General features: G+C 35.5%; 1 protein-coding gene across 3 annotated transcripts; it reads left to right on the top strand.

Annotated features, from left to right (window-relative positions):
• Positions 1–424: 424 nt before the first annotated feature.
• LOC113040311 (AMP deaminase 2-like) lies at positions 425–22,200 on the top strand. 3 transcript variants are annotated; one of them, XM_026198648.1, is made up of 19 exons: positions 425–1,000; positions 2,428–2,531; positions 7,515–7,645; positions 9,145–9,275; positions 10,106–10,174; positions 10,246–10,351; positions 12,274–12,460; positions 12,532–12,673; positions 13,895–13,984; positions 14,058–14,187; positions 15,703–15,897; positions 15,974–16,105; positions 16,952–17,115; positions 17,193–17,319; positions 18,594–18,757; positions 18,837–18,957; positions 19,791–19,964; positions 20,040–20,150; positions 20,768–22,200. In XM_026198648.1, exons 2-19 carry the CDS (start codon positions 2,444–2,446, stop codon positions 20,981–20,983), a joined length of 2,478 nt encoding a protein of 825 aa, XP_026054433.1. In that variant the 5' UTR covers positions 425–1,000; positions 2,428–2,443; the 3' UTR covers positions 20,984–22,200. The 3 variants fall into 3 exon arrangements, with proteins under 3 accessions (XP_026054433.1, XP_026054434.1, XP_026054435.1); XM_026198649.1 differs by lacking the exon at positions 2,428–2,531 and having other exon boundaries at positions 431–1,000; XM_026198650.1 differs by lacking the exons at positions 425–1,000; positions 2,428–2,531 and adding an exon at positions 5,175–5,308.
• Positions 22,201–25,097: the final 2,897 nt, after the last annotated feature.

Here is a 25,097-nt window from a genome sequence, read left to right as displayed (position 1 = left end):
ATGTCTCTTCCTACAGTCTGTGTATCAATTGCAAAATCAGCACCTCTTCGGTAGGTGATATTGATCTCACAATGATCCCTGTGAAGTCAGAAGTTGAGTGAAAATGTGCCAATATTGCTCATTTTGGGGTGAACTAAATATGCAAAACTAGTCTTACATGTCACTGTTTATAACACATGGCGTTCATCATTTGCTGGGCCGCTTAAAAAAACGGGGGTGGGGGGCATAAATTAGGCAGGGACCACTACACCAATGTATACAACACAACATAAATCATGTCAAACTTGAACAGATGACTCAACACAGAACCACATAAGATGTTAGGAAGAACAGGAAACATGACAAAACAACTGAACAAAACCTAAAAATAAAATCAAAACCTGAATCCATACATGATGTTTAATTCATGTTCATTGTGTGAGTATCACCAAATCTGGCAGTAAAATACGGTATATATATATAGAATTTAGTATAAATAACAATAAAAGCCACTGTCTTTTTGAATGTATTGTTGGTTTGTATTAAAAATTATGAATTAAAATGATGGAAAACGGCAATGAAGTACAAGGGCAACTGAACTGTGTCTCCTGCTGGTGCTTGACGGAATAAAACAGAGACCTGACATCATCTACTTTCACTCTTCAAACACTGATACAAGTTCGATGTACTGTTTTAAAATAACCCCTGTACACCAGCGACAGTAGGTTCTAGTAGAATCATTAAATCGCGTTCTGATTGGTCGCGCGTCAAATGTGTCGCGGTCCCTTTAAATGTGACTCCATCTTTCAGTGAATTCTGATCAGTTCCTGAACGCTCAGAATCTACTCCGAGTTTATCAACGAGTTCAATCTGGATTAACGGGAGAACTCGATCAGTTATTCCGCTGACATTAAACAACTAAACTACCCATCATTAGACGGTCATTACCACTGATTATCATCATCTTTTCATCAGCAGCAGAGTTTGGATAAAAGCGGATCATAATCTACAGACATGTCGAGTGAGTTCATGTCTAATCATACAGCAGAACTCTGTATAACTATGTGTTACATACATACACACTTATAATACAAGTAAAATGATACACACAAGAAGCAATACACACAAGATTAATACACTGTAATTTCCGCTGTTTACTCTCGACTCAAGCTCATCTGTGAATCTGTAACTGATGTTGTCATTGTCTGGCGCTGTTTGCGCGACTCTCGCGTTAATAATTTCTCCAGTACCAGTTTTTAGACGTGACTCTGGGCCACAGCAGATCAGAGGAGCCGAACTGAACTGTTTTCCGATCAGGCGAATGTTTAACCAGGTCAAAGTTCTTCAGTTTCATAGCGATGCAAGTCCTGATGAACCACAGATCTGATAATCGCTTCCTCTTGAACCAAACTCCCGCTATCAGCGGTATGACGTACTTCTTATTGCGCTGCGTTGACTGCTGTGTCGCATCCCTGTTGCCAACTCTCGCGAGACAAACCAGCAACAGCGACATCAAAAACAAGCACATTATTATCTGATGTTTTATTACCTTTACTATTATTTATTATCAATTGTGTATATCCAATAAACGAGCCTGGAACATATTAAACTGAAGCCACTCTTTTATTTGGATCTATTATATTCTATAGCTCTCTAACACTCACCTTTTTTTCTATTTTCTCACTACTTGTTTTCTTTTAAAACGAGTCTCTAATATTAGCATTCTCTATTATTTTTCCATTTTATCTACTCGTTTTCTTTTTATTTGTAAAAAGAATAAATAAATCGGAAAAACATAATAATTTTACAACACTTACATATTTTTGCCTTTCAGTTGGTTTTGAATGCTTCTATTGTCCTAAGTCATTTGGAAGTCATTTTGGATAAAAGCGTCTGCTGGATGCCTAAATGTAAACCTAAAAGAAAAACTTGGATACATAATAATTAATAAGTAATAGTAAATATGCTGCATGTAATTCATACTACATTCTGTTTGCATACTTCCAAACTACTGCAGTATATGAAACAGTATCAAAGTATGCTTTGAAAAAACTTCGCATTTTTAATATTTTGTCAGTTTATTTATTTCTTTTTAAAATCTTAATTTTTTAATGCACTTTTTTTGTTGATTTATTTGTGCTTTTAAACTGAGCACAGCATTGTTGATTTTAGACGAGGCTACTGAATGCCATTGGGAACACTCGCTCTCTCTATCAGTGATTTCACTCTTGCTGCATGGTTACTGGAGATCAAAATGAGGCTGAGCATGTTGTGGGGGAATCCTAAGCCCCTCCCCCTCTACTGATGTATGAAGGGAGTGGCTCCGCCTCCACTACTGCAGCTAAGAGATCCCCAGGCCCCGCCCCCTGTGCATGTCTTCCTGCTCTGATTAGAGAGTCTGTCTCCTAGCACTCGTCCCCTCTCTCTCTCCATCTGTCCCGTGAGCAGACGGACGGTCGGCAGCATGTCGGACTCCAGCGCAGCTTCAGCACAGACCCAAAGCAAAACTAAACCCTGCAAGAGAGGCAGTTTACACAGCAGGACCAGCCCGGGTGAGTCCCGCCGCAGAGGGGACACAGACAGGCCGAGAGATAGACGGGATAGATGGGTGGGGTGTGATGGGGACCATGTCTTCAGAGCAGTTCAGGCCAGTTTGGAGTTTGTTTTCTTTTTGAGTGCTTTTTTTACTCTGCAAAATGGATGCAATATTAAAACAAATATTTATTATTATTTTTTAAATGTATTTTTTAACCGTGTTTTTTTTTTTTTTGCATTTTAATTCAATTATTTTTAAATCATTTAAAATGTATTTATTAATCTCCGTCGCACTGGTCAGTGCTTCTTTCTGATCTGATCTCAGAACAGAAACGAGCAACTTTCATCATTTGTCAGTCAGTTTTGTCTGCTTCATCCCGAGCGCATCAATATATTAATGAAAAGTGCAGGAATGTGGGATTGTGGGTAAGTGTTGGTCCAGGCGTGTGACATGAGAGCTCATGAATTAGACAGGAGCTTGTGCTGTTGGTCTTACCTGGGATTGAACCTGCAACCTTCTGGTTCATCTGAAAGAGACGAGAATGCAATGATTTCAAGAAAATTCACTTAATAGCACAACAATATATGAATCTAGAATAAGTCCTACTGTATGAATACACCAAAAAAAAAATCTAATAAATGAAAAAAGTGTATAAACTAATGAATACAAAAAAGAGAAAAAAAATACTATAATAATAATAATAAAATCATAGTAAATTAAAATATTAATATAAAAAAAAATAATGCAATATAAAAACAACAAATAAAATAAAACTATTTGTAATTTTTGTTTACCAATGAATACAAAATGAGCGAGAAATACATTTTAGGATTCAAGATTTGACAGTTCAAAACAAAGATGAAAATATATATATTTTTACATTTAAATATAAATTCATTAATACTATTACTACTAATAATAAAATAAATAAATACTGAAATAATAAAATAAACAAAATTTAACAAAATACATGGTATAGTGTTATATAGTGTTAATTGTTTTACTCTAATGATTTTTAGTAGAATTAAAACAGTTTTAATTTCGAATGAGAAAACATTTAATATTTAAATACACGCACACATGTATGAATTATATATTTTTACTCTTTTACTTTTTATTATTGTTATATAATCTTAATTGACCTGTACTGGACTTTACATACAATATTTATTATTATTACACAACCAACCGTTGTGGATTTCTGTAGAGCTCCATCTGCTGGATACGTGTGTGTGTGTGTGTGTGTGTGTGTGTGTGCATGGAGTCTAACAGTCTGAGGGGTTTGAGAGTCTAAAGTACAGTTAATCACAGAGGATCAGTTAATATCACACACACACACACCCGTCACATTATGACACCTACACATGAGTCTCCTGCAGTCCTGTGCCTTTAAGACTAAAACACACACACACAGAATACAAACAAATCTCTCATTAGCAACACAATGTGTGTGTTCAGCTTCTAAATATGAACCTGTGTGTGTGTGTGTGTCTCTAAAGCTCAGTCTAGACACTGGGTTACAGACAGTTACATGAGCTCAGTCCCTGTGTGATTTATTTCACTTCTCAGCTTATTCTGCTCAATAACTGCCTGCATACACAGTAAAAGACTGAAATAGAACAGCCAATCACAGTCGTTCAGGGGTGGGGCTTATCTGAAACAGAATATTATGTCAGTTTGTGATTGGTTGTACGGAAACTACAAGAAAAATAAACACACACAATCGGCTTAAAAGGGTAAAAGAACCATAAATTGTAATTTTCTGATGATATTTCTGAATTAAATCCTTATAAGGCATGTCAATTCACTCTGTGGCCATCTTATTTTTGGTTGAAAACACCAAAATATTAAGAAACTATTTGTAACATTTTTAACAAAATGACACATTTTTAGTGCATTAAAAAGACTTAGACTAAATAGAGACTAAATAGAGACTAAATAGAGATAATATTAAAGAAAAATAACAACTTCAGCAGAACATTTTCTAGGTGCGCATAAAAAAAAGTCACATTATGAGAAAAAATTGGCAACATATTCTACTAAAACTCATCAGACGAATAAAACTTTTTTTTGATAGATTGGCTAATGTGCATTTTTGAGTGAAGAGACATGTGATTGGCTCATTTGACTGAGAGGCGGGGCTATTAAATGCTACAATAATAAAACAAATAGAAACTATGAATAAAATAAATATAGATAATAAAACTCAATATAATAACAACGATTTAAAATAACATATAATATAATATTGCAATATTATTATTGTTAATTACATAAAACACACACACACACACACACACACACACACACACACACACACACAAATAAAAACAGTATTTTTCAGGCTGGTGTGCATTCTGGCACTTTTCTCTCCTTCTTGAATAAATGTAATGTAATGAGGTCACGTGTCTACAGTGTAATGTATTGTAGTGCACACTACAGAGTATGTGCTGCACAGTACACATTGGGACGCGGCCACACACACACAGAGAGAGAGAGAGAGAGAGAGAGAGAGAGAGAGAGAGAGAGAGAGAGAGAGAGGCGTGTTCATGCTGGTTTTCCCAGGATTCCTCTGTAAACACAATGGGGTTTAAAAATACAGTGGTGCATCCCGCTACCAAACCCCCCCCGCCTCCATCTGCAACGTGGTATGAGCCATACACCAGTGTACCCGAGCGTCCAGACACACACTGAGAGAGAATCACTGCAGGGAGAGACAGACACACACACACAAAGCTGGACAGGAAGTGCTTGTTATCCTGAGCATCCCAGCAGAGATCAGACTACACGCAGGTACTGCACACATCACACACACTACACACAGATAACACACTCATTACACACACTCGTCCTGTCTGCGGCTCTCTCTATTCATGTGTGTTTGTGAGTGCGAGATGGCTTTATTTTTGCATTGGGCTGAGGTGTTTTATGTGGAATGTTGTGGAGTACGTGTCACATGATCACCTTAAAGTCACATGATGTGTCAAACTCCTCATTGTTTTGACAGGAAGATTGAGGTTTTACCTGCATTTCTGTGCCAATTTTACAATGGTCACTATTTTTTTAACTGTGATATCTCTCTTTATATTTATTTATATATACACATACATTTATGTGTGTGTGTGTGTGTGTGTGTATGTAAAATTATATATATATATATATATATATATATGATGAGTTTTTTTCCAAAATGCTATAAATCTATTTAGATTTTTGAGTAAAATAAGGTTTTCACATAGCAGCTTTTGGTTATAATAACATTAAAAATTCAAATCCAGGTTTTGATTTTCAATGATTTATTATAAAAACTGATTATTTTTTCCCAAAATCCAAATGTATCAATACAAAATGTATTTTTGATATCGAAACTGTTGAAAATACACAACAAAGTAAGTTGATCCACATGTGACAGACTCTGAACTTGCTCAATACTAATCGTATTAATATCGTATGTATCTTCCCCGCTGCACAAACCATCAATGTCATCAAAATTATTCTTTTTCTTAGGGCTGCATGATAAATCACATGTGCATCTCAGTAAAGTCGGTTCTGTGATTAGTAGTGAATCTCTATGCTGCTTTCAGTGCTTTCAGATAGAGCGTCATTTAATACGCAGAGCCGTAGTTCACTGACAAGCTACGTAATTTCGCATTCATAATCAAAGGTGATTCATCTGCAATTTGAAATAATATTTAGCTATATTAAGTTCATGGGGAAGCTTTGAAGGCAGACCACAAAAAAATAAAAAGCATTACAATAATACGGGAAGTGACTAAAGCACAAAGATCACTGTGCTCTTTACCCAAAAGAGCTGGACGAAGACGTAGCAAACGTAGAGGTAGGTTTGGAGGATAGGTACAGTTGGGTGTCATCAGTATTGCAGATGAACTGATTGCCAGAATCTTAAAAATATTACCAAAGTAAGGTAGTGAGGTAGAAGATAAATAATAAAATAAGAGAGGGCCCAGAACTGAGCCCTGCAGAACCCCACTAGTAACATGAAAGCTTTGATGTAACTCCCTTCAACTTTAACTCCTCACTAGAAATTGAGTACGACCTGTTAGATAAGATTGAAAGAAACGATAGATATGAAATGGACTTAACATTATAAAAATAAAAAATAAATTAAGTTTAATTGAAGACAAATACATTTTTGTATATTACTGTGTATAATACATAGCGAGAGAGAAACAAAAGTAAACTCACTAATACTTAATAAAGCTAATAATAAAGGCTTATAAACAGTTTTGAATCATCATATATTTCTGTATATTTCTTCATATATTTCACAAACAATATTTGAAGAACATTGTATGGACATTGTTTTGGCTTTCTTTTTACAGACAAAACCCCCAGTTGATTTTCAATATATTTAGTATCAGTAGAAGTGGATTTTCATCAATATGTAACTGCTTTCTGATTCATCTTAGATGTGTTTCTAATGGAAAACCGAGTGCACTGAAGTGTGAGTGTGAAGCATCTGTTAGTGACACTGATGAATGAGTGTCATCTGCACATGAGCTCTGTGCTTTAATAATGAGAATCAGACACTCCGGCTTGTACTGTGTGATGGTTTCTGCACTGAACACTGCACTGCTGTCATGACCGACAAAAACCAGCCAGTCAGTCGCTCAATTAGCTAAATGTGTCTAAGTAGATGCTAAAGCTTTGCTAGGGTGTTGTTCCTGGTTGCTGTGCGGTTCTAGATGATTACTGGAGCGTTACTAGGTTACTAGGGCATTGTGGATGGTCATTGTGGTTGCTATGCGTTTTTTTCTCTGGTCACTAGTCTGACACAGATCCCTCCCTCATTGTGTGGCATCTCTCTTAATTTTGTATTTTTTTTTATTGTCCAGCAGATGAAAATCAGAGTGAACCCACAGCTATGAGCCCCAGCCCCAGTGACTGATATAACCAGCACTATTATTAGCATCTTTAATATTCTGTCTGTCTCTGTGTGTGTGTCTCTGTGTGTGTGTGTGTGTGTGTGTGTGTGTAGATCTGTGCGGCTTCGCTGACGCGAGGCCTTTGATGTCCCAGCGCTCTCTGCCCGGCACACCAGTCACCCACAAACACCTGCCTATCGACCTGCGCACATCCATGGACGGCAAATACAAGGAGATCGCTGAGGTGTGTGATCGGAATACGTGTGTGTGTAACATGTATGATTGTATTGCGTGGGTTTGTAAGGTGTATGTAACGTGTGTGTTTGTAACACGTGTGTATGTAAAGTGTGACTGCAACACACGTACACTCACCTAAAGGATTATTAGGAACACCTGTTCAATTTCTCATTAATGCAATTATCTAATCAACCAATCACATGGCAGTCGCTGGACTCCAAACTGAATGTCAGAATGGGAAAGAAAGGTGATTTAAGCAATTTTGAGCGTGGGCATGGTTGTTGGTGCCAGACGGGCCGGTCTGAGTATTTCACAATCTGATCAGTTACTGGGATTTTCACACACAACCATTTCTAAGGTTTCAAAGAATGGTGTGAAAAGAGAAAAACATCCAGTATGTGGCAGTCCTGTGGGCGAGAAATGCCTTGTTGATGCTAGAGGTGAGAGGAGAATATGCAGACTGATCCAAGCTGATAGAAGAGCAACTTTGACTAAAATAAACACTCGTTACAACCGAGGTATGCAGCAAAGCATTTGTGAAGCTATAACACGCACAACCTTGAGGTGGATGGGCTACAACAGTAGAAGACCCCAACGGGTACCACTCATCTCCACTACAGGCTACAATTTACACGAGCTCACCAAAATTGGACAGTTGAAGACTGGAAAAATGTTGCCTGGTCTGATGAGTCTCTGATGATTTCTGTTGAGACATTCAGATGGTAGAGTCAGAATTTGGTGTAAACAGAATGAGAACATGGATCCATCATGACTTGTTACCACTGTGCAGGCTGCTGCTGGTGGTGTAATGGTGTGGGAGATGTTTTCTTGGCACAGTTTAGGCCCCTTAGTGCCAATTGGGCATCGTTTAAATTCCATGGCCTACCTGAGCATTGTTTCTGACCATGTCCATCCCTTTATGACCACCATGTACCCATCCTCTGATGAATACTTCCAGCAGGATAATGCACCATGTCACAAAGCTCGAATCATTTCAGATTGGTTTCTTGAACATGACAATGAGTTCACTGTACTAAAATGATCTCAACCCAATAGAGCATCTTTGGGATGTGGTGGAATGGGAGCTTCATGCCCTGGATGTGCATCCCACAAATCTCCATCAACTGCAAGATGCTATCCATCAATATGGGCCAACATTTCTAAAGAATGCTTTCAGCACCTTGTTGAATCAATGCCACATATAATTAAGACAGTTCTGAAGGCAGTATTAGTATGGTGTTCCTAATAATCCTTTAGGTGAGTGTATAACTGCAACACGTGTGTGTGTAAAGTGTGACTGCAACACGTGTGTGTGTGTGTGTGTGTGTGTAACGTGTGCTTGTAATATGTCTATGTAACGTGTGTGTGATATTATCTTGTGTGTTTGTAACTTACATATGTGTTTATAACACATTTGTTTGTAACGTGTTATTGTAATACATGTGTATGTTTGCTCCTCAGTGTGAGTGTGCTTGTAACATGTATGTGTGTGTTACTCATGCGCAGGAGCTGCTGGCGAGGAGTCTAACGGACAGCGACATGCGTTGTGCTCCGTACGAGTTTCCTGAAGAGAGTCCTATTGAACAGCTGGAGGAGAAACGCCACCGTCTGGAGCGACAGATCAGTCAAGACGTCAAGTACAACACACACACACTAAACATCCTAACTGTGTGGAACGCAACGCATGTTTCTGCGCACACTGAACAATGCCAATCAGTATACATTTCATCTTTAGGGTTCATTCTGTGCATTGAGATTTTGGAATAAAATATTAAACGCAAGTACAGAAATAAAAAATAAAACAACTTTGTAATGTAAAATAAATAAAAAGGGAACATTATTTATCCTAAAGATATTTATTAAAAATTCTGGTAATATTATTTATCATTAATAATATTCTACTTTCCATATATTTATTAAGCTAAGTAAAAAAAAACAAAAAAACAAACAAAAACAAATTCAAAATAAAGCAACTTTCCCATCCTTTTTAAGCATATTTCAGAATATTTGCAGTCTTTAATTGAGGTAAAATGATGTTTTGGGAACTGTTAAAGTTTCTGAATGTCAAACAATCATTTGTTTGTGATATTTGGGCCCAGAGTGTTTTATAATGGCTTTGCACCTGCTCAGGCATTTGTTCGTCGATCTGTGTGAATTCATTTGCTTTGAACACACTGGTCCAAAACACCCACCAAACACACAGACACGTAATCACACACAGACACAACAGGCCAAAGTTTGGCCGCGTTTCAGGCGTTTGTGTGGGTGTGTTTGGGTTCGTGACACTTACAGATGCATAAACGCACACTCTTTCTGCTCGGGTGGAGAATTTCAGATTCCCTTTGCTGCATTTTAAATGAAAGTGCTTTAGAAAAATCAATCTGAGTGATTTATATCCTCACCTCTGGTGTGTGTGTGTGTGTGTGTTGCTCACTCAAATCTGCCACTTTGCCTCACATCCTTCAAGGCTTGAGCCTGAGATTCTGCTGCGGGCGAAACAAGACTTCATGAAAATAGACAGCGCCACAGACCTGGAGTGAGTGACTGTCGTCCGTTCGTCTCTGTCTGTCCGTTCCTCCGTGTCTCATCTCACGTGTCTGTCTGCAGGTATCTGAAGGACAGTCATGTGGACCAGCTGTACATGCATCATATGGAGACACTTGTGGAGAAAAACTTCCAGCGCGTGTCCATCTCAGGAGAGGAGAAGTGTGGGGTGAGAACCAGAGAAACCAGATTCACTTAGTTTGCTTGAAAAAATGACAATAAAACAGAACTTTTACAACACTTATTAATCTGAGACATGCACCTTAATACTGTATATGTACTTATACATTTAAACAAGTGCAAATTAACCTCAGGTAGTATTTATTGTAGCACTTTTCACAATGTTAATAATGCTAAAAGCAATCTACTGAATGAAAACGCATAATATTTTAATGAACAAAATTCTTGCTAGGTGTGAATTTTCCATTTTAATTATGAATTTAAAGGAGTGGAATTAAAATAAATAGAAAAACTTTCAGTATCACTTATGAAATCCCTGAATGCAAATCAATAAATCATTTGAAAAACTTTTAATTTGCAACATTTTTTAAATAAAATCAAGCAAGCAATCAGCTATTACCTTGTGAATACATTTGATAACTATTGATAAAATCAGTCTAGTCTTACGTTTTTAGTCAAATTTTCCGTGATTGAAACATTAAATAGAAAACTTAATTTGCAATTCAAATTGAGAATTTATGTAATATAGAAATTACTAATAAAACTAAATTATCTGTATCATCATGATTTTTATACAGAAAAAAAGTCTTCCTCTTAACTTCTGTTTTGTTCTTTAAACATACTTAATATTAAGCTTTTTTTTTCATTGATAAAGTTTTGCTTTTTCAATTTTATAAATATAAATTAAGTTTTCTCCAAGTTCTCTTTTTTTCAAAATTTTGTTAATGTTAAGTTTCCTCACAGTTTTGTAAGGTTACTACTTTAAAAAAAGTCTTATCTTCAAGTTCAGTTTCACTAAGTTTTTAAATATTCTTATTTTTTTCTTTAAATTTTGAGCCTCAAAGATCTAAATATTACCTTTTCTCAGTTTTTTTCAAAGTTCTCTAAGCCTTGGATTAAAAAAAAAAAAATCTTTATTAAGTTCTCTCTTAGTTTTTGTTTTTGAAAAATGTATTTCTCTAAGTTTTGTTTTGTTCTACTCCACGTTTTGCTCTTTAAGCAGTTCCTAATACTGAATTTTATTTTCTGTCCTTTAAAAGTTACTTTAAAAATTGTATAAATATTCCAAGTTTTGTTCTTTAAAGGTTTGTTAATGTTAAGTTTCCCCACAGTTTTGTAGGTTTACTACTTTAAAAAAAGTTTTATCTTCAAGTTAAGTTTCTCTAAGTTCTTTAAGTATTCTTAGTATTTTTTTTCTCTTTAAGCTTTGTTCTTTAAAAATGGTTAATATTACGTTCTCTAAGCTGACAAATTTAAGATAGACATTTGATTACTGTCAAACACGGCAAATACACGGATTCATTCTTAACTTTAAGTTCAGTTTCACTAAGTTCTTTTAATATTCTTGTTTTTCATTGCCTCAAAGATCTTAATATTACGTTTTCTCAGTTTTTTCAAAGTTCTCTAAGCCTTTGATCTTTCAAAAAATCTAAGTCTTTATCTTTAAAAAAATGTTTCTCTACGTTGTTTTTTCTTTTGTTTTGTTCTACATTCTCAATGTTTTGTTCTTTAAGAAATTCTTATTATTGAGTGTTCTCTAAGTTCTGTCCTTTAAAAAGTTCTAAAAATGAGTTTTTTCTAAGTTCTAAATTTTGCGCTTTACATTTATATAAATGTTACTTCTTCTCTAAGTTCTCCAAGTATTTTCTTTAAAAGTTTTAAAAGTTTTTTTCTCCTAAGTTTACTTCTTTAAAAAATTCTTAACATTAAGTTCAGTTTCTCTAAGTACTTTAAATATTCTTAGTATTTTTTTTCTTTAAGCTTTGTTCTTTAACAATGTTTAATATTATGTTTTCTCTAAGTTGTCAAATTTAAGTTAGACATTTGATGACTGTAAAACAGGGCAAATACACTTGATTCATTGATGTTGACTGATTCTAGATCGATTATTGTGACGTTTTGTGTGTTCAGGTGCCCTTCACGGATCTGGTGGACGCAGCGAAGTGTGTCGTGAAGGCCTTGTTCATCAGAGAGAAGTACATGGTTCAGTCTCTGCAGACCTTCTATAAAACCACGGGACGATCCCTGCAGGAGCTGAGCCAGAGACCGCTGGACGACGACATGTACAAGGACCTTCACGAGAGTCCCGGAGACTCAGGTGTGTGTGAGCACCTCCACATGTGTACAGAGCCTGACACGAACCAGCACTTATCTCTGTGTGTGTCTCAGACATGTCCGTTCACGCGCCGGTGTCAGAAACACACCCATACGAGGGACAGGACATGAAGAACCTGCCACCGGACGCAGGATACAGCTGCAAGATGGTGGACGGGGTCATTCACGTCTACACCGCACAAAGCCCCATGGACAAGTGAGTTTCAGGGACAAACCGACTGCAGACGCCCTCTGAATTAGATAAATTTAACTAAACCTACTTTTGGGGACGCCCTAGAAAGAGAAAATGGGTCATGAAGACACGTGAGCCTGTTTAAACACTCGTCTACATGAGAAATACACAGGAGAAAATATAGTGCAGAAACAGCTCTCAATTAATTACAAAGAAACTAAAAGAAAAACATTGAATTAAAAAATAAATTTAAAAAATGTAAAAAGTACTACAATAATCTATAAAAAAAACTTTATTTTATCACGAAGCAGCAGACAATTAAATATCCAATAAACAGTGGCAAAAATATTATTGGGTTTGTTGAATCTAGTAATAAATTATAGCTCTGAATTGCTGTTCTTAATAATATAATTGTTAATTAAATATATTTAATAAGTAGATCTATTTTCATATGTTTTTTATATAAATGTTCTTGTAAAAATTAACTAAATTTCACAACGCAGCGCATTTGAGGATTGTCAGTCAGGATGCTAAATTTAAATTTAATTTAATTTAATTTAATTTAATTTAATTTAATTTAATTTAATTTAATTTAATTTAATTTAATTTAATTTAATTTAATTTAATTAGAATCAGTGTTACTATTGTTACGTTTAATTTAACCAGTAAAAACACATTAATGTTAATTGAAAAGAAAAAATAAAGTATAAAAATTCGTAAACAGGTTTGATTCTGTGCCAGGGTTATTATCGCTAACTGCAAATAAAACTATTACAAACATTTTGTTAAACATTTTAAGATTTAACTGAAATGAAAATATATATTTAAAAAAATTCTAACATTTTCTTTTAGTTTAAGTCATAAATTATAGTAAGAAAAGCAAGCAAAAACAACAAATTTACAACAAAACTACTAAAAGTAAAGTTAAAATGAATACAGAAAATATATTCAACTAAAGTAACACTTGAGTAGAGGCAAACTGAGCTGAAATTCAGTAAATCAAATCAAGTAATACTAAATGTAATATGACAATACTGAACAATCAATAATACAAGAAGTAAATTAGTCTTCTATTAGAAACTACTGATGAAAGTGCTACTCTTCAAACAACAACAGAAGTCTTCATGACGCCTAAAGATGCTCACTATGAAGACGACTCGCTAGGGTTGAAACAGGCTCGTCTCTTCAGTGTTTGTGTTTTAGTTCTTGACGTTATAAAGACGTCTGTGTTGAAACGATCCGCAGGAGCACCGAGCTGGACCTGCCGTATCCAGACCTGCAGGAGTACATCGCCGACATGAACGTGATGATGGCGCTCATCATCAACGGCCCTGTGTGAGTGACTCGTCTCCCAGCATGCACTGGGCTCGGCCTGTGTGCCGCGTCTGATTTGTGCGTTTCTCTGCAGGAAGTCGTTCTGTTACCGGCGGCTGCAGTATCTGAGCTCTAAGTTTCAGATGCACGTCCTGCTGAACGAGATGAAGGAGCTCGCCGCGCAGAAGAAGGTGCCGCACAGAGACTTCTACAACATACGCAAGGTGACGCTTCCCTCAGTTAACAGATGGGGAAAAAATCATTATCAAAAATATATCATCTACATACGTAAATAAGCTCAATGAGAGTGAAATATCAACGTAGAGTATTAGAATTTAAAAATACATTTAAAAAAAAAAATCAAAATTTTAATTAAATTGACTAGTACAGTAATAATTATCAAAATGAAATATATATATATATATTAATATATATATATATATATATATATATATTTCATTTTGATAATTATTACTGTACTAGTCAATTTAATTAATATATATATATATATATATATATATATATATATATATATATATATATATATATATATATATATATATATATATATATATAAAATTTTAATATTAATGCACAGTGTTAGAGTTCTGAAATAGACTACAAAAATAGTCATTATTAACCATATAAAAATAATATTACAAATTTAAACACTTAATTTAAAATAAATCTAATAATATAATATACATATAATAATAGTATAATTAACGGTTAAAGAATAAAGTATTTATACAGAAAATATAGAACAATATTTTTATATTATAACATTATTTTATAATATAAAACATATAATTTCTAATTATAAATTATAAAAAAATAAAATAATTTAACATAAATTAAATTATTATTAGTGCTGTCAGATTATTATTTACGGTTAATCACATCCAAAATAAAAGTTTTTGTTCAAATAATATATATGTTTGTGTGTACTATGTATATTATGTACATATTTTTTAACGCGAATGTATATATTTTTTTAAAATATGTTGTTTATAAATTAAATATGAATATAATTTATCTTTTCAAAATATATGCTGTATGTGTATGTGTTTATATATACACATAATAAATATACACAGAACACATTATGTAAACACAAACTTTTGTATGCGATTAATCATGATTAATCATTTGACAGCACTAATTATTATATAAATATAATGTATAGCATTAGATTATTTAAATATATAGACTATTAGAATACTAGATAACTATCATAAAACTATCAAATTAAATTACTTGTACTGTAATTATCCTCAAATTGAAATTAAATTGCTGTTCTGTATAAATAAACATAATATAATTATTTTTAAAAAAATGTTATAGAAACATGTCCAACAAAATGTAATTATATAAAAAGTACTTATAATATTACAAATATTAATAAATACACAATATTTAAATGAATGCATTTTCAACTCACCTACTGATTTACTTATTCATTTATTTTAATGATTATATGGTTGTTTTTATTCTTTGAGAATTTATGATCATTAAGCAAATTCAGTTGAAATTACTACTACTACTAAAAAAAAAAAAAGTGCTAGATTTTTTTTCTTAAATTCAAAATGTTGCACCAAAGAGAAAAACAACTAGATCTCGCTCTGAATAGATTGCTGTCGAAATGTAAGTGTGCACGTGAAACCGATTGTGTTTCACAGTCTAGAGTGAGTGTGTGTATTGTGATGAATATTATATAGCGTTTACTATAACATGACCAGGTGGACACGCACATCCACGCCTCGTCCTGCATGAACCAGAAGCACCTGCTGCGCTTCATCAAGAGTTCGGTGAAGAAGTACCCGGACGAGATCGTGCGCGTGCAGGACGGCCGAGGACAGACCATGATGGAGGTGTTCGAGAACATGAACCTGACGGCGTACGACCTGAGCGTGGACACGCTGGAGATGCACGCGGTGAGACCCGCTCGCACACACACACACGCTAGCATGCTAACACACGAGTCACGTGACACCTCCGCTCCCTCCGCAGGACAGGAACACCTTCCACCGCTTCGACAAGTTCAACTCTAAATACAACCCCATCGGAGAGTCCATCTTCAGAGAGATCTTCATCAAGACGGACAACCACATCCAGGGGAAGTACTTCGGACACATCGTCAAGGTACAGACCACGCTAACATCATCATAACACTGTCATATTTACAACTACTGGACTGGGAACGCATTATATAATACTATCTGTCATCAAACAATGCTAATAAATACCTCAATTCAAATATTTATAACTATACTCTGTATATAACTATATTATGGAATGTATTGGAAATACTAACATTTATATAGTATTCACATTAAAATATAGTATTAATAAGACGAATTATTGCAATATATATACATACACAATATTAGAATATATTTAGGGATAAAATGTAATAATATAGAAACAATTGACAACAGAAAAAGTTAACTGTATTATATATATATATATATATATCGTAAAACAATGTAATGTGTGTATTTATATCTGCGCATTTAAAAATGTTTAAACTTTTCAAAAGTTATTCAGTAAATTATCAGTATTTTTTTTATAAAACTTTTTTTAAAGATATCTTTTTGCTTAGTTTACTTAATCTATACTTTAAAATTAATTAGTAAAGTTAAATGAGAATAAAACTGATAAAATAAATTAGAATAATATATTCTGCTTTCAATATGTAGTTTTAAGAAAAGCAGACAATATGCAAAAATGAGTGTTTTATTATGCTATTTTTTTTACTTAATTAGTGTTAAATAAAAAATATATTTTCCATTTCAAAGTGTAGTAAAAAAAGAAACAAAAAAGAAACAAAATACCATATAGAAAAGAGATGTTTAATAATGTCTTCATTGAAACGCATAACTGTATGCTTTATTCAGTCTGTCCCACTTCAAACTCTAATGATAATTCACTAAACCCCAAACGAGCCCAGATGATGGCGTATGTTCAGTGTGTTTCCTGTGTGCGCAGGAAGTGATGTCAGACCTGGAGGAGAGCAAGTATCAGAACGCTGAGCTGCGTCTGTCCATCTACGGCCGATCCATGGACGAGTGGGACAAACTGGCGCTGTGGGCCGTCTCTCACTCCGTCTACTCCGACAACGTGCGCTGGCTCGTGCAGATCCCACGACTCTTGTGAGACGACACACACACACACACACACACACACACACACACACACAGTGAGTTTGAGACGGTGTGTTTGTGTGCAGTGATGTTTACCGCACTAAGCAGCATCTGAGTAACTTCCAGCAGATGCTGGAGAACATCTTCCTGCCGCTGTTCGAGGTCACCATCAATCCCAGCAGCCACCCGCAGCTGCACCTGTTCCTGCAGCACGTGAGACACACACACACACACACACACACACACACATGCATGCATGCATACACACATCTCCACACTATAAGACCTAGGGTTGCAAAAAGGTTGAAAATTGCAAGTAAATTTCAGAAACATTCCAGAAATGTTTGAAACTTTCTAGGATTTTTTAGAATATTCCAGAATTTTTGGAAGGTTCCTGGAAATTTACCAGAAATTATCCACCCCTTTGCAGCCCTAGTCCGACCTTTTTATTAAAACTACAACCATAAAAAACATTTATTACTTCAAATAAAACTAAATACATAAATATCTCAAATAGTTTCCAAACAGTTTTATTTTAGTATTATTTACATATATTTTTTTTTTTTGCATTTTTATTTAGCTTTTATATTTTCAGTTGTAATTTTAAGTTAATATTTTTAAAAAAAATTACAAAAAATTGTTATTAGTTTTTAATATTTATATGTGGGTGTAACTTTTAGTTTTAGTTCAGTTTTACTCTTTATTTCCAGTTAATTTTTGTGACTCAACTTAAAGACTTAGAAACTCTCCCAGCTAAAAATAAATAAATAAATAATAACTAAAATGAACTAAAAAAATAGGAATAGGAAAATAAAAAAATAAAAAAACAAATTCAGTATATTAATAACTAAAATAACACCAGATCTTTCAATTATTCAGTCTAAAACCAACTTAAACCAAAGACACAAACTGCAAAAATAAATAGCGATAAATATGGATACTTCAAATTAAACATGTAAATATATAGAATAAATGAATGAACGAATACACAAATAAAGTATTATTTATTAATGGCCATTTAAAAATTGAATATATTAAATCGACACAAATGAAAATGGGTTGAATCACTAAAACTATTTTAGTTTTGCACTTCTGGTCCTTCACAAACTGATTCGCAGAGTGAATTAAAAGTGAGTGAAATGTTCATATAACACTGTTATAAAACATTGCTAAAGCGACATAAAATTAAGCTCATTGTCTTTTAGAGATATTTGAATTGAAAAATCGATCATGTAAAACGAGTCGACACAAATTTATTCACCAGTATGAATCATTTAGTGCATTATTCTGATTTTGTGCACGTTAGACACTGTATAAAAATATTTAACAGGGGTATTTCCTGTTGAAACAGGAAGCAGTCATTTTAGAGAGTGTCTGATTGGACAGAAATCTAAGGAGTGCACTATGATGTCATCAGGGCCTCTAGTTCATTTGAGCTGAGGAGAATAACTAACTGTGAGCCACAAAACGTTGATTTGAATATTTAGGTGGTGGGATTCGACAGCGTGGACGACGAGTCCAAACCGGAGAGTCACGTCTTCAACCTGGACAGTCCGTCTCCGGCGCGCTGGTGTGACGACGACAACCCGCCGTACTCGTACTACCTGTACTACATGTACGTCAACATGACCGTGCTCAACCACCTGCGCAGGTACTCACTCACGACACATCATGAGATCAAATCGCTTTAGAAAGAGTCACCTGAATCACCCGTCTGTCTGTGTGAGCAGGAGGCGGGGCTTCAACACCTTCGTGCTGCGACCTCACTGTGGGGAGGCAGGGCCTATCCATCACCTGGTGTCTGGATTCATGCTGTCAGAAAACATCTCGCACGGACTGCTGCTCAGGAAGGTACCTAGATGCTAGGGAGGAGAGATCAAGAGAGACCGATTCACTAAAGAACCGCTTCAGAAGAGTCAGAAATCTAATGAACGGTTGTGCAGTGCTTGTGTGATTCAGAAAAATGATTCAGTTCACTTAAACCCCCAGTTCAAAAGAGTCACTAGTTCAGGAATGTGAGTGTGGTTGGGTTTGATTCAGTAAAATTAACGGTTTCTTAAGAATCTTTAGTCCTATAATTGGTTTACATTGGTCATGCTTTGTGGATTTAATTTCCTAAAAGAGCCGGTTCATAAGAGTCATTTGTTCAGGAATCAGACTACATGGTTTCTTTTTAGTGAACGAAACACATACAGAGCAACCGATGTAGTCCGATGCCTAAATTAAGTTATTATGGCTACGGATTTCACTAGAAGTCTTGATTCATTTAAAGATTCAGTTCAAAGGAATCATTTGTTCAGGAATCATACTATCCTGGTCGCCTCTTTTAAATCCAGTACTTTTAAAAGAACAGTAACTAGATGTTTTTAGCCAATACAGAGCCACTAATATAATCTGATTCCTTAAATTTATGAACCAGTACTTTTTGGTGAATCAACCACAGAGCACAACCAGTGTTTTTGTATTTTGATTCAATAAAACGGTTCAGTTCAAAAGAGTCATTTGTTCAGAACACTGTGTTAATAATGTTGATTCACTGAAAAGAACCGCTTCATAAGAGTCAATCATTATTTTGAACAGGTTCTGGTTTCCTACACTCCTTTAACAGACAGAAATGAATTTATAAGCGGGAAGTGGAGGTCAGATGAGCAGTGATTGTGTACCTGTGTGTGTGTGTGTCGTAGGCTCCGGTCCTGCAGTATCTGTATTATCTGGCTCAGGTGGGCATCGCCATGTCTCCGCTCAGCAACAACAGTCTGTTTCTGAGTTATCATCGCAACCCTCTGCCCGAGTATCTGTCCCGCGGCTTGATGGTGTCGCTGTCCACCGACGACCCGCTGCAGTTCCACTTCACTAAGGTGAGTGGTGCACGAGCATGAGGACACTCCTGTCTGATGTGTGTGTGTGTGTAAACGTGTGTGTGTGTGTTTCAGGAGCCTCTGATGGAGGAGTACAGCATCGCCGCTCAGGTGTGGAAACTGAGCTCATGTGACATGTGTGAACTCGCCAGAAACAGTGTGTTAATGAGCGGCTTCTCACACAAGGTAACACACACACACACACCAACAAAAGGAAACCGCAGTATAATGTAGAAACTACTCACATTATTAAAACTAAATTAACTTTGAAATGTTTGATCATCATTAATTCTATAGTTTCTTTGCATGGTGTGTTGTGTTGTTAAAATATATCTAATCATAATTGTTCTAGTTATACTAATCTTATAAATGGCTGGAAAGTGGTGTGAAAAAATTATAAACTTCTAAATCCTTTCCTCTAACAGTAAAGTAAAATAAAATAAAATGGTTAAAAATGTGTGGGAACACATGCAAAAAAAAAAAAAAGAAAAACCCAAATAAATAAAATTACACTGTAATATTTACTACAGTAGAAATGACAGACTAAAATAACAAATGGCATAAATGTACATGTATATACATTAAATAACTTAATTATAAAACTTAAAGCTTAATTATTAATTTAAAAAAGGATTCAATTTAGTTTTGTAACTTAAATATCATTAAATATACTTTATATTTTAAAAACATGCGTAATGATTCACTCAATAGTTATTCATCTATATTTTTCCTGTAAAGCTGCTTTGAAATGACACATGACACATTATTGACTCAAACTGTTCTCTCTTTTCTGCTCGTTTCAGAGTAAGAGTCATTGGCTGGGTCCTGATTACACTAAAGAGGGTCCCGTCAGTAATGACATCTGGCGCACAAACGTCCCAGACATCCGTGTGGGGTATCGATACGAGACTCTGTGTGAAGAGCTGCACCTGATCACGCAGGCCATCCGAACACAGGAGCTGGACAGAATCGAGGAGGAGGAGGGGCTGTCATTCACGTCCAGCCAATCAACAAACTAGAGATGAGCCCTGACCCCACCCACACACCACCTGTCCAATCAACACACTCAAGATCTGATCTGACCCCACCCACACACCACCTGTCCAATCAACACGCTTGAGATCTGATCCGACCCGCCTACATTCCACTTGTCCAATCAACACCATGAGATCTTATCTGACCCCACCCACACACCACCTGTCCAATCAACACGCTTGAGATCTGATCTGACCCGCCTACATTCCACTTGTCCAATCAACAGGCTTGAGATCTAATCTGACCCCACCCACACACCACCTGTCCAATCAACACCCTCGAGATCTGATCTGACCCGCCTACATTCATGAGATCTGATCTGACCCCACCCACACACCACCTGTCTCATCAACATGCTCGAGATCTGATCTGACCCGCCTACATTCCACTTGTCCAATCAAAACGCTTAAGATGTGGTCTGACCCCGCCCACATGTCATCTGTCCAATCAACACGCTTGAGATCTGATTTGACCCTGCCCACACACCACCTGTTGAATCCACACACTCAAGATCTGATCTGACCCCGCCCACACACCACCTGCCCAATCAACACGCTTGAGATCTGATCTGACCCGCCTACATTCCACTTGTCCAATCAACAGGCTTGAGATCTAATCTGACCCCACCCACACACCACCTGTCCAATCAACACCCTCGAGATCTGATCTGACCCGCCTACATTCATGAGATCTGATCTGACCCCACCCACACACCACCTGTCTCATCAACATGCTCGAGATCTGATCTGACCCGCCTACATTCCACTTGTCCAATCAAAACGCTTAAGATGTGGTCTGACCCCGCCCACATGTCATCTGTCCAATCAACACGCTTGAGATCTGATTTGACCCCGCCCACACACCACCTGTCCAATCAACACGCTTGAGATCTGATCTGACCCCACCCACACACCACCTGTTGAATCCACACACTCAAGATCTGATCTGACCCCGCCCACACACCACCTGCCCAATCAACACGCTTGAGATCTGATCTGACCCCACCCACACACCACCTGCCCAATCAACACGCTTGAGATCTGATCTGACCCCACCCACACACCACCTGTCCAATCAACACGCTTGAGATCTGATCTGACCTGCCTACATCTCACTTGTCCAATCAAATCGCTCAAGATGTGATCTGACCCCGCCCACATATCTCCTATTCAATCAGCAAGCTCAAGATTAGATCTGACCCCGCCCACACACCACCTGTCCTTCCTTTCCTCTCATGTTGCTGCATGTTTAGAGACGTTTTAGCCATGCATCGCTATTGTACGACGTTACACCTCCATCAGGACGTCACGCTCCCGCACGTGCCTTTTACTGTAGAGACTTTTATTTTGAAGGCTTTATTTGATGTGTCTGTGATTAAAAAAAACTAATCCTAAATACAATTATTAACTTGAAAATCTAAATGTAAAACTAAACTGAAATAATTCAAGTTTTTTTTAAATACTATATTAACACCAGTTAATATTAAAAACAATTATATCAATATTATGATAGTAATATATTTTAAATTATAGATTTTAATATATTGATAATAATATTATAATAAATATAGTTAGTTTTAAAATGTTTCTGTAAAAAAGACCTAAAAACTATAGTTCTATATAACATTAATATTTAGTTTTTACCATTAAAGTTGAAAACTAAATATAATTTACACCATTATACATATTTATATCCATAATGATATAAAGTCTATATTATTAAATTGTAATATTAATTATAATATGTTTTCAACATTAATATGTTAAAAACGATATGTAATAATGCTATTCATATAGTATTATAAATAAAATGATTATATATGCTATTATATGAATAGTAGCCCCCCCCCCCCCACCCCTTATGTCTTTTGCTTTAGCTACTGTTTGACGGTTTATTTTGGGATCAGAACTCACTGTGAACACATCTTTCAATCTCTTGTTCATTTATCCGTTATATTTTCTCGTCATTTTAAAGGGTTTATGTTGTCTGAAGGCTGAACTGTTCAGAAGTGAATGTGCTCCAGTCCTGCAGGAGGCGCAGTTGAGACAAAACCTCTGTTTGTTTTACAAATATTAAACCTACTGAACTCACCAAACCTTCCGTTTCTGTGATGTTTACAAAGTAGTTTATTTAACATATCTTATACGCTCGACATTGATGTTAGTTTTGAGTTTGTAGCATTTTCCGATCCAGCATGTGTTCGGTAGATTGAGTTGACGCTATACTGACTGTTAATCGCCATACAGTATCTTGACACTGAACTAATAAATAACACCAAACGTGACTCAAAAAAAAGCCTAATTTATAGAAACTAGCACATAAATCCAGAGCAGAGCATGACGCACAACATGCTAGAAAGCAAGTGATAATGAATAGCTGTACGAAATGTATCTATTTTTTGTGAGAATGAGTGTTTGTTGATTTTAATAAAGCATGTGTTTAATCTCATCTGGACTTTTGTGCATCTCTGCATCAGAAAAACACAAAAACAGTGAATGTATACAAATCCAGTTCGTCAAAACCAGCTGAAGGGTCATTTTCAACCAGAAAGATACACATTTTAAATAACAAATGCATTGTTTACAGAACCCCTTTGACCAAAATGATGTGCTTGAAGAGCCCCCTGAGATTTTAAGTAAATATTTCAATTTAACGGCACATTTGCATGTTAAACTAAAAAAAAAAAAAAAAAATTATCCGTTTTAAAGTTTTATAGTATAAACACAGCTATTGTTATTATTACTCTCTACAAATCATACAAATATTTTTAATTATTATTATTTTTATTTTATTTATTAATGATTTGTTAATAGTATTTCCTCGTAGGCATACCATGTTCACCAACTCACGAACCCCTTGCTATTCCCTCATGTGTGAGACTCAAGAGACCTGAATAGTTTACGTGTGTGTGTGTGTGTGTGTGCGTGTGTAGTCCTTGAAAAAATTAACTAAAAATCAATGTGCTTGAAAGTCCTGGAGTCTCATTTTACAGTATCTGTTCGAACCCTCTGAACATGAATATATACGTGTATTGACAAACCACTGCAGTGTGAAAAACTGATCACTTTTGGCATATGCATGTAAATGAATTTATTTAGAAAATTCAGAGGAATATTTATACTGTTTTGTTAGAAATAAATAAGTAGGTTTTATAAATATGGACTGTTCTTGAGCAATCATGAGTTATTAATACAATTCCATTCATTTAACTGGGTTAACACTGATAATAATCAGAATATATGATCCTATAAATTTCATACAATCATGGTTTCAAATTTAAATTTGCATTAATATTGGCAAAAAATAGGAAGAGGACAGCAGGAATAGCATTGATATTGAGTGATTGAGCTCAGATCATCGGCCTCACTTCACTGGTCATCTGGAGAGAGTGAGGATGAGGTCAGCGTGACATCAGGTGTGTGTGATGACGGGGTGATGATGTCACACTCACCGCGAGAGCTGATTTGATGATCAGCAGCTGGATAAAGACTCGTCCTCCCTCCTCCGGACAGACGGTCTCGTCTAGAGTCATCCCCAGCAGCACTGAGCCGCTGACGCCTCCTAAACACCGCACCGTACTGACAAACACAGAAGAACAGCCTCAACCTGCTGAGTAATCACATACTGAGTGCCAACACACATATCCCACAATGCAATGCAGTCGAATCCACATTAGTCGAGATTTCTTGGTTTTGACTCATGATTTGATCACATTAAAAAAGTGAAACTAAAACTAAAAACTTTAGGGAAATGGCTCTATGAAGTTGCACTTTTATATGTATATAAATGTTATATTTATGTATACAGTAATGCTAGTATAATTGATGTATAACATATTTTCAATATTTTCAATCGATGGAATTTGGGTTTCATAATAAAAAACAATTTGTGCTGAAAGATAAATGGAAACAAACAGGACACAAAGATTAAAGTATAAGAAGAAATTATTAAATTTAAAACTAATAAACGTGAGATTGATTTTTGATTAAAAAATATATTAATGAACAAAAGGTGTTGTAATTGCTAATTACACATTTTAATATTAGTAATACACAATTACAATTATATTACATACAGTAATATTAATATATTAAACTC

The sequence above is a fragment of the Carassius auratus genome, chromosome 22, assembly GCF_003368295.1.
Source record: "Carassius auratus strain Wakin chromosome 22, ASM336829v1, whole genome shotgun sequence".
In the NCBI taxonomy this organism is placed as follows: Eukaryota; Metazoa; Chordata; class Actinopteri; order Cypriniformes; family Cyprinidae; genus Carassius; species Carassius auratus.
The sequence above is the reverse complement of the archived record's forward strand: the minus strand, read 5'-3'. Positions and strand labels throughout refer to the sequence as shown.